This window comes from Amia ocellicauda, chromosome 18 (genome assembly GCF_036373705.1).
Source record: "Amia ocellicauda isolate fAmiCal2 chromosome 18, fAmiCal2.hap1, whole genome shotgun sequence".
NCBI lineage: Eukaryota > Metazoa > Chordata > Actinopteri > Amiiformes > Amiidae > Amia > Amia ocellicauda.
This window is the reverse complement of record NC_089867.1, coordinates 21,818,175-21,834,929: the sequence shown is the minus strand read 5'-3', so window position 1 is coordinate 21,834,929 and position 16,755 is coordinate 21,818,175. Positions and strand designations below refer to the sequence as shown.

Below are 16,755 nucleotides of genomic sequence, written 5' to 3'. Positions count from 1 at the left end.
GGTTTGAATCCAAATTAGCATTTAATCGGCACACTTCTATTGTCGCTCTCTCAATGGGCAGAGTGTGGGAAAGCTCTGGAGAGCAGAGTCTCAGTTCCAGGGCCATTACGACTCCTCAACCCCACCAGCATCTGGAGGCCTTTATCTGGGGCTGGACACGGTGGGGGGGCTGCTCTCTGACACTGGGCACCTGGGAGCCCCTCTCTGTGGCTCAGTCATGGCAAAGGCACAGGGAGCAGGAAGGTGTGGAGAAGCTGAGCACTGAGCAGGAGGACGGCTGAGGGGACGTGTTCGATACACCATTCAGAGCAGAAGTGCCTGCAGTGTCATCAGGCTGTTTTACTATTGCTGTGTGTTTGAGGACAACAGTCGCACAATAAGACACACAATACCTGTGTGTCACTCTGTCAGGCTCTCCTCATCCTCTGCCAATCACAGCGCAGTGTGCTGAGGTCACCTGATCACCTGGCCGACAGGTATAATCTGGGTTTCCCTGTCCATTAGCCCCGCCTCCCCCAGTCAGCTGCTGCGGTCCTGATGTCATGACTGACTGTGGTGCTGTGAGGCCCTGTTGATGCGCACAGGTACAGATGTATTGATAAGATGTCAGCCATTGATCGGCCTTCCCTCCAGATGGCGTGTGACGTCATGCGCTGCCCGTCCCACAATACAGAGCCAATTGGCGTCACTAATGCCCCATTCAGCGCGCCTGGCTGCTTTTGTTGTGTGTGGAGCCCAGCACACAGGACGCAGTGTGGGAAAGACCGGGCAGCTCTACTCACAGAGCTCAGCAGCCGCAGGACTGAGACACATCTGGGACATCTGGACACACTGCTCTGTGGATTGACACATATCTGCTGACTATCCCCCTGACAGTGATAACTGATTAGACCCTGTCAGCCACAATCTGGGATACTGAGGTGCAATCTGGGAATTTTTATTAATAATTTTCAATTTGAAGACTAATTTATAAATTCATCTTAATGATTAACCTCAACCTTTTAATTCAATCTTTTCAGTTCATGAATTACCAAGCAATCGCTTTGAACTGTCCATTCGTAATCTCAGGAGACTTGGTGTACTTTAGTCACAGAGCCCAGTTGACTGTATAAAAATGCTAGTTAGTTTAAAAAGGAGTGGCTTAATATACATGTGAAGCAACATTAAATTGTGTATTTGCTCACAAAGATATATAATGTAAGAATTAACAGCACTGATCCACTTAGATGTTTTTATAATTATAATAATAATAATAATAATAATAATAATAATAATAATAATAATAATAATAATAATAATAATAATAATTATTATTATTATTATTATTATTATTATTATTATTATTATTGATGTTGTTCTCTCTCTCCCATTTAATACGAAGTGCTGAATGTTCTATTTTCTTTACTGTCACCAGGAAACCCTTGAAATCAATATGCGGATGATATGGAAGGCATTATTAAAAAGACGTCTGCTCAATGAATAAATAATGATCATAATAAAAGTACATGGGTGCGATTAGGGCTTATTCAGGGTAATTATAATCATACCCCAGCGAGCCGCGCACATACAGTTCAACACCTGCAGCTGGGGCTGAGGTCAAACAGATCTCATCGGCTTACTATCTCACAGACATCGAACAATCCTGGAAGCATCAGTGTTCACTGCAAACAGCATGCAGAGCCGAGTGTGGGCTTCGGTGCTTTAAAGCCTTCATGGTGCAGGACGTGTGCACTTACACACGTGTGCTCTCTAAACACGAATCACTGATCCCAACATCAGGCGGCAGATCTGCTCTCTGCACGGGGGTCACCACTTTCCCAGATTCACACAGTGCTCCGTGAGGCACTCGCCATCGCCCCACCCCTCCACCTGTTCCCCAGAGACATGGCCATTGTCCCCGGGCAATAAGCACTTCATTGAGCATGTGGCAATTCCAGCTTCCCCATTGTCCCCCCGAGCTCGCCCATTGGCTACGGACTGTGAGAAACTGCAACGAGCCCGAGACCCACACATTGGGATGCAGATTGGGGACTATAAATAGCAGAGCCGAGAGCAGCAGCAGTCACACTCACTCTACACAGAGAGCACTACAGCCCAGCTCCAGCCATGGCACCGACACTCGCTGCAGCAATGGGATACTCAAAGGAGCACGCCACCCTGAGCCACAAAGTAAGTTGAGAACCTGACCTGTGGAGAAATGCCCTGATTTCATCTGTCAGTGATTTCATCCAGGTTGCCTCCCAGAGCCTGATGACTAACCCACGTCTTGTCTTGTCTCTCCAGCTGAGAAAGCCGATGGTTGAGCGAATGCGCAGAGATCGCATCAACAGCAGCATCGAGCAGCTCAAGTCTCTCCTGGCCGGCGACTTCCTGAGCCAGCAGCCCGACTCCAAGCTGGAGAAAGCCGACATCCTGGAAATGACGGTGTGCTACCTGAGACAGCAGTGCCAGCAGCAGCTCGCTAGCGCCTCCTCCGGGCCTGCGGCTGCAGGCGAGGGCTACTCCAGGTGTGCCCAAGAAATCGTGCGCTTCCTGTCCCGGGACCAAGTGAAGACCGAGTCCCGGCGAAGACTGCTGAGCCATTTCCGGAGCGGGCAGCAGTCCTCTGATAAGGCCAGCTGTCCGAGCGCCCTGCCCCAGCTGAGCTCCCCAGCCCGCCACAGCACCATCAAACAGGAGAGTCCGGCTAAAGGCGCCCTCTGGCGGCCCTGGTAGAGCCCTGCGGACGGGCACTGGACTCAGACCCCAGAATTGGACCGGCCTGTCTAAGACGGGCATGGACAGTAATTCTCAGCGTGTAGGAAGTGTCTTCCTTCCTCTTCTGCCTGTGTGGAAGGTTTTAAAGAGCTCTGTCTTTGACAGAAAGAACATGCACGATTCAACACACCTGTGCTCAACAGTATGACTGCTGTTCTCCTTGTTATACAAGACGTGTGTATGTGTGGAAGAGATTATTTCTGTTTCCACTTGTGCCTCTGAAGTAATCAGGGCAGCTTCTAACAATGTGTGTCTTCTGTGAAGGCAGGATATTTCTAATCATATTTCACACCAGTGTGTGGACGTGTTGCTATGAATTTTTCATAGCTCAAAGGTTATTTCTGATTGCAGAAAAGTACAAATGTGATGTTTTCATTTCACATTAGTCCATTGATGTGTTTTTTCATGTTTTAAAGAAATTAATTTCTATCTTAGACACTTGCCTTCTGAGAAGGTATGATTGTATCTTGTTCCACAAGACGTGTGTGCTTCCCTATGCTTTGAATAAAGCAGTGTGCGATGCTCAAGTTTGAGCATTAGGCTACTATAATGAATGATTCATTATTAATATGTTTCAGTAATGGGCCTATATTAGCATTGCTTTGTTACATAAGAATATGTATTTATTCAATTGAAATATAATTATTTCTGACTTGGAGAAAGGTTAGCGTGTTTATTATTCAAGTATATGTGTGTCTTCTATGAAGGCTGTTTCTCAATGTGTTCACACTGTCCACGGTGTGTCTGTGTGATGGAATATTGTGTCTTGGAGATGTCTTCAGGTTTTGCTAGTGATGTTGTTTTCAGTGTGTGGCTCATGTGTTTGTAGACCCAGACTCTCACCTTGGCTCTTATTGTAGCTGTTCATGAACATACAGTGCTCATGAAACCGTACTGATTCTGTGAATCATATTCAATTGTTGTGCATTTCACTTCAAGAAGAAGAACATGAAGAATAAAAATGAAATCAACTCCACATGTCCTTGTTTTCTCTTCTTTAAATCCAATACATGCAATCGTAATAATAATGAGGAATCACATACACATGTGAATTTATTACAGTACAGGAAATTGAAAGGCAATGTTTAAAATGCAATTAACGGTAAAAATTGATTAATTTACTTTATTTCTATATCAGACCCACATTGATACACATTACATATTACACTACATTGCATATTACATATATAATGTGTGATTTAATCGAGGCTCTCTGACTATCAATAAAGTGTGACGTATATTTAGATAAATCGTTTATTTTCATAACACTAAATACGTATTTCACCCTATTAATATCATCATAATTAGTAAAACTAGAAAGTAATAAATATATTGATCGTGCTTTCTTCATTTGCTTTTTGGTTGCTGCTTTGTTGGCGCTGTCTAAGGTACTGAATAGAGAAAGTAATCAGTTTAGGTTTCTTGCGAGTATGACATCACGCACTAACACAGTTAATTGTCCTCGATGAGAAGAGCGACCAGTATCATCTTCTTGAATACATGTTCTGCATCGTCATTACCCCTTTTAAATATACTTAACTGTGATGTACTAGAACAGAATACCAGACAGTAGTTGAGAAGTTTAAGACTCATAGAAGGACTCCTTCCTTACGCCATAGAGAATCCACTGAGAAAACGATGACAAAACATGAATATTTAAATTGTCTGATATTGTCTAATTGACTTCCTACGTTAAATACAAAATCATCATCATTATAAGAAATCATTACAATCAGTCAACTTCAAGATGCAGCTTCACACTGTATAAAAAAACAGATGAACAATAATAATAATAATAATGATAATAATAATAATTATAGCTTGTGTATCTCACTATATATGTCTGTGTGGATGTATATAGGAGCTCTGTGTTGGTATTAGATTATTAATCAAAGTAATCTGTGTATGAAAGGTATGCATGCTTGTTCATTTGGTACCTTGTTTTTACAGCCCACCCTGGTCTCAGTGTACTGTTTTAACATGGTAATGAAGATTATTTTGTTAATTGAGTGCATTATTCAATGCTGCTGCTCTTGTGCTGGTTTCTACATCCTTGTTTACTAAACTATAAGCTGAAGAGGTGTAATCCAGGACAGTCAGCTGGACACTAAATCAGGCTGAGCTGATACAAGTTTCAGAAGTTTGCCTGAAATTGCACAGTGACACGCACTGTGGCTGCCCTACCCCACAATGGCAGATCAAACACCGTCGCTAACGCGATGTGTAATAAGACACACTTCTATTGTCTCCCTATTGGACGTGCTGAATGGGCAGAGTGTGGGAAACAGAGGAAAACTCACTCACAGGGCCGGAGGGGACAATCCCTAGTGAGTCGACCCACAGAGCTGCACACCAGGAATGGGGGGAGGGGGAGGTGGGGTCTGTTTTGTTGCCATATTAAACACGGCACATGTTGCATGTTGACGAGGTTCTGCTGTGTGTCTCATATCGCTGATGAAATATCAGGCCCAGGTGCATTGTGTGATTCTCAGAGTAAAGCTTTGAGCAGCTGGGCTGTGGCTGGGAAAGGCTGTTGAGAACACTGGTGGAGTGAAAGGCGCTATATAATGGAGGAGGGAAATAATTCTATTATTTTGGTGGATGCAAAAGATTACTTTAAAAGTGCTGAATAGTTTTGATTAGTCATGTAATAATAATAATAATAATAATAATAATAAGAAGAAGAAGAAGAAGAAGAAGAAGAAGAAGAAGAAGAAGAAGAAGAAGATGAATAATAATAAGAGGAATAATGGCTCTCAGTGAATAAGACTGGTACATAAGAGTTTTCCATTATATTGTCTTGAATTGCTTATGATTTACTCTGGGTCTCAGACGCTGATATCACATGCTTTACTGACGATTTCCCATGAGCGCTGATGTCTTCTAACACACTTCCACTGGACGCCATGCTCTCTACATGTGTGTGTTCATCTGGCCCTTGATGAAAGCACTTTAACTAACAAGTTTTATCCTCTAGAGGATTTTCAGGGGCTGATGGTTTGAAACCAAATTAGCATTTAATCGGCACACTTCTATTGTCGCTCTCTCAATGGGCAGAGTGTGGGAAAGCTCTGGAGAGCAGAGTCTCAGTTCCAGGGCCATTAAGACTCCTCAACCCCACCAGCATCTGGAGGCCTTTATCTGGGGCTGGACACGGTGGGGGGGCTGCTCTCTGACACTGGGCACCTGGGAGCCCCTCTCTGTGGCTCAGTCATGGCAAAGGCACGGGGAGCAGGAAGGTGTGGAGAAGCTGAGCACTGAGCAGGAGGACGGCTGAGGGGACGTGTTCGATACACCATTCAGAGCAGAAGTGCCTGCAGTGTCATCAGGCTGTTTTACTATTGCTGTGTGTTTGAGGACAACAGTCGCACAATAAGACACACAATACCTGTGTGTCTCTCTGTCAGGCTCTCCTCCTCCTCTGCCAATCACAGCGCAGTGTGCTGAGGTCACCTGATCACCTGCCCGACAGGTATAATCTGGGTTTCCCTGTCCATTAGCCCCGCCTCCCCCAGTCAGCTGCTGCGGTCCTGATGTCATGACTGACTGTGGTGCTGTGAGGCCCTGTTGATGCGCACAGGTACAGATGTATTGATAAGATGTCAGCCATTGATCGGCCTTCCCTCCAGATGGCGTGTGACGTCATGCGCTGCCCGTCCCACAATACAGAGCCAATTGGCGTCACTAATGCCCCATTCAGCGCGCCTGGCTGCTTTTGTTGTGTGTGGAGCCCAGCACACAGGACGCAGTGTGGGAAAGACCGGGCAGCTCTACTCACAGAGCCCAGCAGCCGCAGGACTGAGACACATCTGGGACATCTGGACACACTGCTCTGTGGATTGACACATATCTGCTGACTATCCCCCTGACAGTGATAACTGATTAGACCCTGTCAGCCACAATCTGGGATACGGAGGTGCAATCTGGGAATTTTAATTAATAATTTTCAATTTGAAGACTAATTTATAAATTCATCTTAATGATTAACCTCAACCTTTTAATTCAATCTTTTCAGTTCATGAATTACCAAGCAATCGCTTTGAACTGTCCATTCGTAATCTCAGGAGACTTGGTGTACTTTAGTCACAGAGCCCAGTTGACTGTATAAAAATGCTAGTTAGTTTAAAAAGGAGTGGCTTAATATAGACATGTTGCTTATATGTGAAGCAACATTAAATTGTGTATTTGCTCTCAAAGATATATAATGTAAGAATGAACAGCACTGATCCACATAGATGATTTTATAATTATTATAATTATAATAATAATAATAATTATTATTATTATTATTATTGATGTTGTTCTCTCTCTCCCATTTAATACGAAGTGCTGAATGTTCTATTTTCTTTACTGTCACCAGGAAACCCTTGAAATCAATATGCGGATGATATGGAAGGCATTATTAAAAAGACGTCTGCTCAATGAATAAATAATGATCATAATAAAAGTACATGGGTGCGATTAGGGCTTATTCAGGGTAATTATAATCATACCCCAGCGAGCCGCGCACATACAGTTCAACACCTGCAGCTGGGGCTGAGGTCAAACAGATCTCATCGGATTAATATCTCACAGACATCGAACAATCCTGGAAGCATCAGTGTTCACTGCAAACAGCATGCAGAGCCGAGTGTGGGCTTCGGTGCTTTAAAGCCTTCATGGTGCAGGACGTGTGCACTTACACACGTGTGCTCTCTAAACACGAATCACTGATCCCAACATCAGGCGGCAGATCTGCTCTCTGCACGGGGGTCACCACTTTCCCAGATTCACACAGTGCTCCGTGAGGCACTCGCCATCGCCCCACCCCTCCACCTGTTCCCCAGAGACATGGCCATTGTCCCCGGGCAATAAGCACTTCATTGAGCATGTGGCAATTCCAGCTTCCCCATTGTCCCCCCGAGCTCGCCCATTGGCTACGGACTGTGAGAAACTGCAACGAGCCCGAGACCCACACATTGGGATGCAGATTGGGGACTATAAATAGCAGAGCCGAGAGCAGCAGCAGTCACACTCACTCTACACAGAGAGCACTACAGCCCAGCTCCAGCCATGGCACCGACACTCGCTGCAGCAATGGGATACTCAAAGGAGCACGCCACCCTGAGCCACAAAGTAAGTTGAGAACCTGACCTGTGGAGAAATGCCCTGATTTCATCTGTCAGTGATTTCATCCAGGTTGCCTCCCAGAGCCTGATGACTAACCCACGTCTTGTCTTGCCTCTCCAGCTGAGAAAGCCGATGGTTGAGCGAATGCGCAGAGATCGCATCAACAGCAGCATCGAGCAGCTCAAGTCTCTCCTGGCCGGCGACTTCCTGAGCCAGCAGCCCGACTCCAAGCTGGAGAAAGCCGACATCCTGGAAATGACGGTGTGCTACCTGAGACAGCGGTGCCAGCAGCAGCTCGCTAGCGCCTCCTCCGGGCCTGCGGCTGCAGGCGAGGGCTACTCCAGGTGTGCCCAAGAAATCGTGCGCTTCCTGTCCCGGGACCAAGTGAAGACCGAGTCCCGGCGAAGACTGCTGAGCCATTTCCGGAGCGGGCAGCAGTCCTCTGATAAGGCCAGCTGTCCGAGCGCCCTGCCCCAGCTGAGCTCCCCAGCCCGCCACAGCACCATCAAACAGGAGAGTCCGGCTAAAGGCGCCCTCTGGCGGCCCTGGTAGAGCCCTGCGGACGGGCACTGGACTCAGACCCCAGAATTGGACCGGCCTGTCTAAGACGGGCATGGACAGTAATTCTCAGCGTGTAGGAAGTGTCTTCCTTCCTCTTCTGCCTGTGTGGAAGGTTTTAAAGAGCTCTGTCTTTGACAGAAAGAACATGCACGATTCAACACACCTGTGCTCAACAGTATGACTGCTGTTCTCCTTGTTATACAAGACGTGTGTATGTGTGGAAGAGATTATTTCTGTTTCCACTTGTGCCTCTGAAGTAATCAGGGCAGCTTCTAACAATGTGTGTCTTCTGTGAAGGCAGGATATTTCTAATCATATTTCACACCAGTGTGTGGACGTGTTGCTATGAATTTTTCATAGCTCAAAGGTTATTTCTGATTGCAGAAAAGTACAAATGTGATGTTTTCATTTCACATTAGTCCATTGATGTGTTTTTTCATGTTTTAAAGAAATTAATTTCTATCTTAGACACTTGCCTTCCGAGAAGGTATGATTGTATCTTGTTCCACAAGACGTGTGTGCTTCCCTATGCTTTGAATAAAGCAGTGTGCGATGCTCAAGTTTGAGCATTAGGCTACTATAATGAATGATTAATAATGAATATGTTTCAGTAATGGGCCTATATTAGCATTGCTTTGTTACATAAGAAATATGTATTTATTCAATTGAAATATAATTATTTCTGACTCGGAGAAAGGTTAGCGTGTTTATTATTCAAGTATATGTGTGTCTTCTATGAAGGCTGTTTCTCAATGTGTTCACACTGTCCACGGTGTGTCTGTGTGATGGAATATTGTGTCTTGGAGATGTCTTCAGGTTTTGCTAGTGATGTTGTTTTCAGTGTGTGGCTCATGTGTTTGTAGACCCAGACTCTCACCTTGGCTCTTATTGTAGCTGTTCATGAACATACAGTGCTCATGAAACCGTACTGATTCTGTGAATCATATTCAATTGTTGTGCATTTCACTTCAAGAAGAAGAACATGAAGAATAAAAATGAAATCAACTTCACATGTCCTTGTTTTCTCTTCTTTAAATCCAATACATGCAATCGTAATAATAATGAGGAATCACATACACATGTGAATTTATTACAGTACAGGAAATTGAAAGGCAATGTTTAAAATGCAATTAACGGTCAAAATTGATTAATTTACTTTATTTCTATATCAGACCCACATTGATACACATTACATATTACACTACATTGCATATTACATATATAATGTGTGATTTAATCGAGGCTCTCTGACTATCAATAAAGTGTGACGTATATTTAGATAAATCGTTTATTTTCATAACACTAAATACGTATTTCACCCTATTAATATCATCATAATTAGTAAAACTAGAAAGTAATAAATATATTGATCGTGCTTTCTTCATTTGCTTTTTGGATGCTGCTTTGTTGGCGCTGTTTAAGGTACTGAATAGAGAAAGTAATCAGTTTAGGTTTCTTGCGAGTATGACATCACGCACTAACACAGTTAATTGTCCTCGATGAGAAGAGCGACCAGTATCATCTTCTTGAATACATGTTCTGCATCGTCATTACCCCTTTTAAATATACTTAACTGTGATGTACTAGAACAGAATACCAGACAGTAGTTGAGAAGTTTAAGACTCATAGAAGGACTCCTTCCTTACGCCATAGAGAATCCACTGAGAAAACGATGACAAAACATGAATATTTAAATTGTCTGATATTGTCTAATTGACTTCCTACGTTAAATACAAAATCATCATCATTATAAGAAATCATTACAATCAGTCAACTTCAAGATGCAGCTTCACACTGTATAAAAAAACAGATGAACAATAATAATAATAATAATGATAATAATAATAATTATAGCTTGTGTATCTCACTATATATGTCTGTGTGGATGTATATAGGAGCTCTGTGTTGGTATTAGATTATTAATCGAAGTAATCTGTGTATGAAAGGTATGCATGCTTGTTCATTTGGTACCTTGTTTTTACAGCCCACCCTGGTCTCAGTGTACTGTTTTAACATGGTAATGAAGATTATTTTGTTAATTGAGTGCATTAGTCAATGCTGCTGCTCTTGTGCTGGTTTCTACATCCTTGTTTACTAAACTATAAGCTGAAGAGGTGTAATCCAGGACAGTCAGCTGGACACTAAATCAGGCTGAGCTGATACAAGTTTCAGAAGTTTGCCTGAAATTGCACAGTGACACGCACTGTGGCTGCCCTACCCCACAATGGCAGATCAAACACCGTCGCTAACGCGATGTGTAATAAGACACACTTCTATTGTCTCCCTATTGGACGTGCTGAATGGGCAGAGTGTGGGAAACAGAGGAAAACTCACTCACAGGGCCGGAGGGGACAATCCCTAGTGAGTCGACCCACAGAGCTGCACACCAGGAATGGGGGGAGGGGGAGGTGGGGTCTGTTTTGTTGCCATATTAAACACGGCACATGTTGCATGTTGACGAGGTTCTGCTGTGTGTCTCATATCGCTGATGAAATATCAGGCCCAGGTGCATTGTGTGATTCTCAGAGTAAAGCGTTGAGCAGCTGGGCTGTGACTGGGAAAGGCTGTTGAGAACACTGGTGGAGTGAAAGGCGCTATATAATGGAGGAGGGAAATAATTCTATTATTTTGGTGGATGCAAAAGATTACTTTAAAAGTGCTGAGTAGTTTTGATTAGTCATGTAATAATAATAATAATAATAATAATAATAATAAGAAGAAGAAGAAGAAGAAGAAGAAGAAGAAGAAGATGAATAATAATAAGAAGAATAATGGCTCTCAGTGAATAAGACTGGTACATAAGAGTTTCCATTATATTGTCTTGAATTGCTTATGATTTACTCTGGGTCTCAGACGCTGATATCACATGCTTTACTGACGATTTCCCATGAGCGCTGATGTCTACTAACACACTTCCGCTGGACGCCATGCTCTCTACATGTGTGTGTTCATCTGGCCCTTGATGAAAGCACTTTAACTAACAAGTTTTATCCTCTAGAGGATTTTCAGGGGCTGATGGTTTGAAACCAAATTAGCATTCAATCGGCACACTTCTATTGTCGCTCTCTCAATGGGCAGAGTGTGGGAAAGCTCTGGAGAGCAGAGTCTCAGTTCCAGGGCCATTACGACTCCTCAACCCCACCAGCATCTGGAGGCCTTTATCTGGGGCTGGACACGGTGGGGGGGCTGCTCTCTGACACTGGGCACCTGGGAGCCCCTCTCTGTGGCTCAGTCATGGCAAAGGCACGGGGAGCAGGAAGGTGTGGAGAAGCTGAGCACTGAGCAGGAGGACGGCTGAGGGGACGTGTTCGATACACCATTCAGAGCAGAAGTGCCTGCAGTGTCATCAGGCTGTTTTACTATTGCTGTGTGTTTGAGGACAACAGTCGCACAATAAGACACACAATACCTGTGTGTCACTCTGTCAGACTCTCCTCCTCCTCTGCCAATCACAGCGCAGTGTGCTGAGGTCACCTGATCACCTGCCCGACAGGTATAATCTGGGTTTCCCTGTCCATTAGCCCCGCCTCCCCCAGTCAGCTGCTGCGGTCCTGATGTCATGACTGACTGTGGTGCTGTGAGGCCCTGTTGATGCGCACAGGTACAGATGTATTGATAAGATGTCAGCCATTGATCGGCCTTCCCTCCAGATGGCGTGTGACGTCATGCGCTGCCCGTCCCACAATACAGAGCCAATTGGCGTCACTAATGCCCCATTCAGCGCGCCTGGCTGCTTTTGTTGTGTGTGGAGCCCAGCACACAGGACGCAGTGTGGGAAAGACCGGGCAGCTCTACTCACAGAGCCCAGCAGCCGCAGGACTGAGACACATCTGGGACATCTGGACACACTGCTCTGTGGATTGACACATATCTGCTGACTATCCCCCTGACAGTGATAACTGATTAGACCCTGTCAGCCACAATCTGGGATACGGAGGTGCAATCTGGGAATTTTAATTAATAATTTTCAATTTGAAGACTAATTTATAAATTCATCTTAATGATTAACCTCAACCTTTTAATTCAATCTTTTCAGTTCATGAATTACCAAGCAATCGCTTTGAACTGTCCATTCGTAATCTCAGGAGACTTGGTGTACTTTAGTCACAGAGCCCAGTTGACTGTATAAAAATGCTAGTTAGTTTAAAAAGGAGTGGCTTAATATAGACATGTTGCTTATATGTGAAGCAACATTAAATTGTGTATTTGCTCTCAAAGATATATAATGTAAGAATGAACAGCACTGATCCACTAAGAACACAAATCATAATAATAATGATAATTATTATTAATATTATTATTATTATTATTATTGATGTTGTTCTCTCTCTCCCATTTAATACGAAGTGCTGAATGTTCTATTTTCTTTACTGTCACCAGGAAACCCTTGAAATCAATATGCGGATGATATGGAAGGCATTATTAAAAAGACGTCTGCTCAATGAATAAATAATGATCATAATAAAAGTACATGGGTGCGATTAGGGCTTATTCAGGGTAATTATAATCATACCCCAGCGAGCCGCGCACATACAGTTCAACACCTGCAGCTGGGGCTGAGGTCAAACAGATCTCATCGGCTTAATATCTCACAGACATCGAACAATCCTGGAAGCATCAGTGTTCACTGCAAACAGCATGCAGAGCCGAGTGTGGGCTTCGGTGCTTTAAAGCCTTCATGGTGCAGGACGTGTGCACTTACACACGTGTGCTCTCTAAACACGAATCACTGATCCCAACATCAGGCGGCAGATCTGCTCTCTGCACGGGGGTCACCACTTTCCCAGATTCACACAGTGCTCCGTGAGGCACTCGCCATCGCCCCACCCCTCCACCTGTTCCCCAGAGACATGGCCATTGTCCCCGGGCAATAAGCACTTCATTGAGCATGTGGCAATTCCAGCGTCCCCATTGTCTCCCCGAGCTCGCCCATTGGCTACGGACTGTGAGAAACTGCAACGAGCCCGAGACCCACACATTGGGATGCAGATTGGGGACTATAAATAGCAGAGCCGAGAGCAGCAGCAGTCACACTCACTCTACACAGAGAGCACTACAGCCCAGCTCCAGCCATGGCACCGACACTCGCTGCAGCAATGGGATACTCAAAGGAGCACGCCACCCTGAGCCACAAAGTAAGTTGAGAACCTGACCTGTGGAGAAATGCCCTGATTTCATCTGTCAGTGATTTCATCCAGGTTGCCTCCCAGAGCCTGATGACTAACCCACGTCTTGTCTTGTCTCTCCAGCTGAGAAAGCCGATGGTTGAGCGAATGCGCAGAGATCGCATCAACAGCAGCATCGAGCAGCTCAAGTCTCTCCTGGCCGGCGACTTCCTGAGCCAGCAGCCCGACTCCAAGCTGGAGAAAGCCGACATCCTGGAAATGACGGTGTGCTACCTGAGACAGCGGTGCCAGCAGCAGCTCGCTAGCGCCTCCTCCGGGCCTGCGGCTGCAGGCGAGGGCTACTCCAGGTGTGCCCAAGAAATCGTGCGCTTCCTGTCCCGGGACCAAGTGAAGACCGAGTCCCGGCGAAGACTGCTGAGCCATTTCCGGAGCGGGCAGCAGTCCTCTGATAAGGCCAGCTGTCCGAGCGCCCTGCCCCAGCTGAGCTCCCCAGCCCGCCACAGCACCATCAAACAGGAGAGTCCGGCTAAAGGCGCCCTCTGGCGGCCCTGGTAGAGCCCTGCGGACGGGCACTGGACTCAGACCCCAGAATTGGACCGGCCTGTCTAAGACGGGCATGGACAGTAATTCTCAGCGTGTAGGAAGTGTCTTCCTTCCTCTTCTGCCTGTGTGGAAGGTTTTAAAGAGCTCTGTCTTTGACAGAAAGAACATGCACGATTCAACACACCTGTGCTCAACAGTATGACTGCTGTTCTCCTTGTTATACAAGACGTGTGTATGTGTGGAAGAGATTATTTCTGTTTCCACTTGTGCCTCTGAAGTAATCAGGGCAGCTTCTAACAATGTGTGTCTTCTGTGAAGGCAGGATATTTCTAATCATATTTCACACCAGTGTGTGGACGTGTTGCTATAAATTTTTAAATGTTTTCAAATCTGTGTTGAAATTTGTTCAGTTAGGAATCATTTCAAGCAGTCCCTGATGTGTGTCTGTTCTGAGGAGACCTGATGTATATCTTGCCGTGCAAGCAATATATATGATGCTGAGAATGTATTTCTCAATTGTGAAATGTTTTGTATGAACAAATGTTTAAAATTAGGTCTTCTGTGAAGGCCAAACTCCAATGGTATCTTGTTACACAAGAGCAGCTTGTCATATAAAGAAACTCTAGTGTTTGTTTTCACTGTGGTGTTTCTAATGCGATGTGATAAGTGTATCTACCTTCTGGTGAGTATTTTTAAAGTATGGCCTTGAAATTCTGTTTAAGGTCTGGTAATGGTTTTGTAAATTTCAATCCAATGCAGAGTAACTGTGTGATATGTAGCCTTTATCAAGGAATTATATCCTGTATTTACTGTTATTGCTTTTTTTCACTGCATTGCTGTCAGTGTTGTTTATTATGTGATCAATCATCATGTTGATGATCTTCCTGAACTGAAAAATAAGAAAATAAATCAATGAAAATATAAGTTCTGATGTGTTTTCCTTTACTCTTGCAGAAATCCACTTTGCACCAATAAAACTGATGTGCCACCACTGTAACATTGTGGTGAATAACTTATATGGTGAATAGTAAAATAATCTACTGTTAGGATAGTCTTTACTGTATGTTAATAGGCAACAATTTGAAAGGATTAAGATTAATACTGTTACAGCAGACCCAGTCTTTGGCTTTGTTAAATTCGGTGTGTATCAGTGATAGTGATAAATTGGCTTCTAAATTGAATTAACCCCGGGGGCAATCACAGGGGGCAAACCCTGGAGGTCACTGGGTCATGAGTTTAGAAAGAGAAAATAAAAACTTTCATAAAAGGTCCTAATGTTGCAACGCACCACATTGCCATCCTACGATAGTTTAATCTTTTATGCTAGCAAAGAGACATTTTTCTTTGTCCTTCACCGTTGTCCTCACAGGAGAATTGCAGCAACTTCTGCCTTTTACAACAAGGAGGCGTAAGAAAACAATTCTTTACTTTTTACTTTTCTTTTTCTCTGTCCCAGAGCTGCTCCCCAGATGGTCTTTGAGCACATTTCACCCGGGCACAATAGGCAGGCGGGCAGCAGCACTAATGTGATATGTAACAAGGCACGCTCCTTTTGTTCCTGTGTTTAGACGCAGTGAATGGAGGAGTGTGTGGGAAACTCCATCAAGCGCACTCTCACAAGGCAGAGGATAATGAGCTGGGGGGGGGTCTGCGCAGCTGTGCTCCTGCCAGATGTTAGCGGAACAACTGCACCTCTGCAACATGTAAAAACATACACACACATATAGATAGTAATACTATTTTATTTGTTTTTTGAACGTCTGGGCGTAATTAAACATAGCTGGGAGATTCTAAATTCCAGTTTAATCCAGCATTTAATCTTAAATTGACCTTCTGAGCTCTGCCTAATTCTCCTTCAGCTCCAGGATGTTAAATTTAATGGTGTGGAACTTAGATTCATCGATTATAATTAAACTTTATGTATCTTTATCATTCTGGCACTGCTACCCCAACTGACTGTAATGTTGTGCCACTGAGCCGTGAAGACTAAACCACCTTCCGTCCTTGGTCCAGATGTGTCTGTCTCCTCCCCTATTCCAGATGTGTCAGTTTCTGTTCTGGCAGCGAGTCAGATAGGAGACCCGAGCCAAGCTACTGTGCCACCGTATCTCTGCACAGCCCTTACTGCCCACAGCTGTGGCCCCCAATAACCGGCCCCTGCCCAAGAGTGGCACGACATCGCTGTGGACAATATACTGATATATCCTGCCATTGGCATGCAGTGTATTAGACTGACCGACCCCAGTCATTGTCTTAACGGCCGCTGGTTACCTCCTCATCTGAGTCTGCCAGCCAGGAAAGCGCTCTCAATTAATGCCATTCTCTTTATTCTGCCAACTGCTACCCAGTCTGTGAGTAGAGCCACCCCGCGTGGTTCCCACACTCTCTGCCACTGTGGGCATTGAAGGGGCAGCACAATGGACATGTGCCGTGGTAAACGGCGGGCGAAGCTCTGTTGTCTGATCGCGCCATTGTGCTGCCGGTCAGTCAGGGCCCCAACAAGGCAGTGCAGACAGCTGCTCACTGCTCAGCGGGCGAGGAAAACTCTCCACTCCTGGGAAAGACCTGCAGGGTGGGACTGCAGCAGAGTGGGAAGGGGTTTTTAGTTTTTTTTCATATTTTTTTGTTTGAGGAAAGGGTCAGATTGTAGACACTAGAG

General features: G+C 44.7%; 3 protein-coding genes across 3 annotated transcripts; all 3 read left to right on the top strand.

The window, feature by feature from the left end:
• The first annotated feature begins 2,069 nt into the window (after nucleotides 1-2,069).
• Nucleotides 2,070-3,723, top strand: LOC136713957 (transcription factor HES-5-like). Its single transcript, XM_066691211.1, has 2 exons — nucleotides 2,070-2,169; nucleotides 2,284-3,723. Exons 1-2 carry the CDS (start codon nucleotides 2,107-2,109, stop codon nucleotides 2,713-2,715), a joined length of 495 nt encoding a protein of 164 aa, XP_066547308.1. The 5' UTR covers nucleotides 2,070-2,106; the 3' UTR covers nucleotides 2,716-3,723.
• A 4,049-nt stretch (nucleotides 3,724-7,772) lies between these two features.
• On the top strand, nucleotides 7,773-9,437 carry LOC136713511 (transcription factor HES-5-like). The gene is made up of 2 exons (XM_066690619.1): nucleotides 7,773-7,872; nucleotides 7,987-9,437. The coding sequence occupies exons 1-2, from the start codon at nucleotides 7,810-7,812 to the stop codon at nucleotides 8,416-8,418; spliced, it is 495 nt and encodes a 164-aa protein (XP_066546716.1). The 5' UTR covers nucleotides 7,773-7,809; the 3' UTR covers nucleotides 8,419-9,437.
• Nucleotides 9,438-13,462: 4,025 nt separating this feature from the next.
• On the top strand, nucleotides 13,463-15,020 carry LOC136713520 (transcription factor HES-5-like). The gene is made up of 2 exons (XM_066690630.1): nucleotides 13,463-13,562; nucleotides 13,677-15,020. The coding sequence occupies exons 1-2, from the start codon at nucleotides 13,500-13,502 to the stop codon at nucleotides 14,106-14,108; spliced, it is 495 nt and encodes a 164-aa protein (XP_066546727.1). The 5' UTR covers nucleotides 13,463-13,499; the 3' UTR covers nucleotides 14,109-15,020.
• The last annotated feature ends 1,735 nt before the right edge of the window (nucleotides 15,021-16,755 follow it).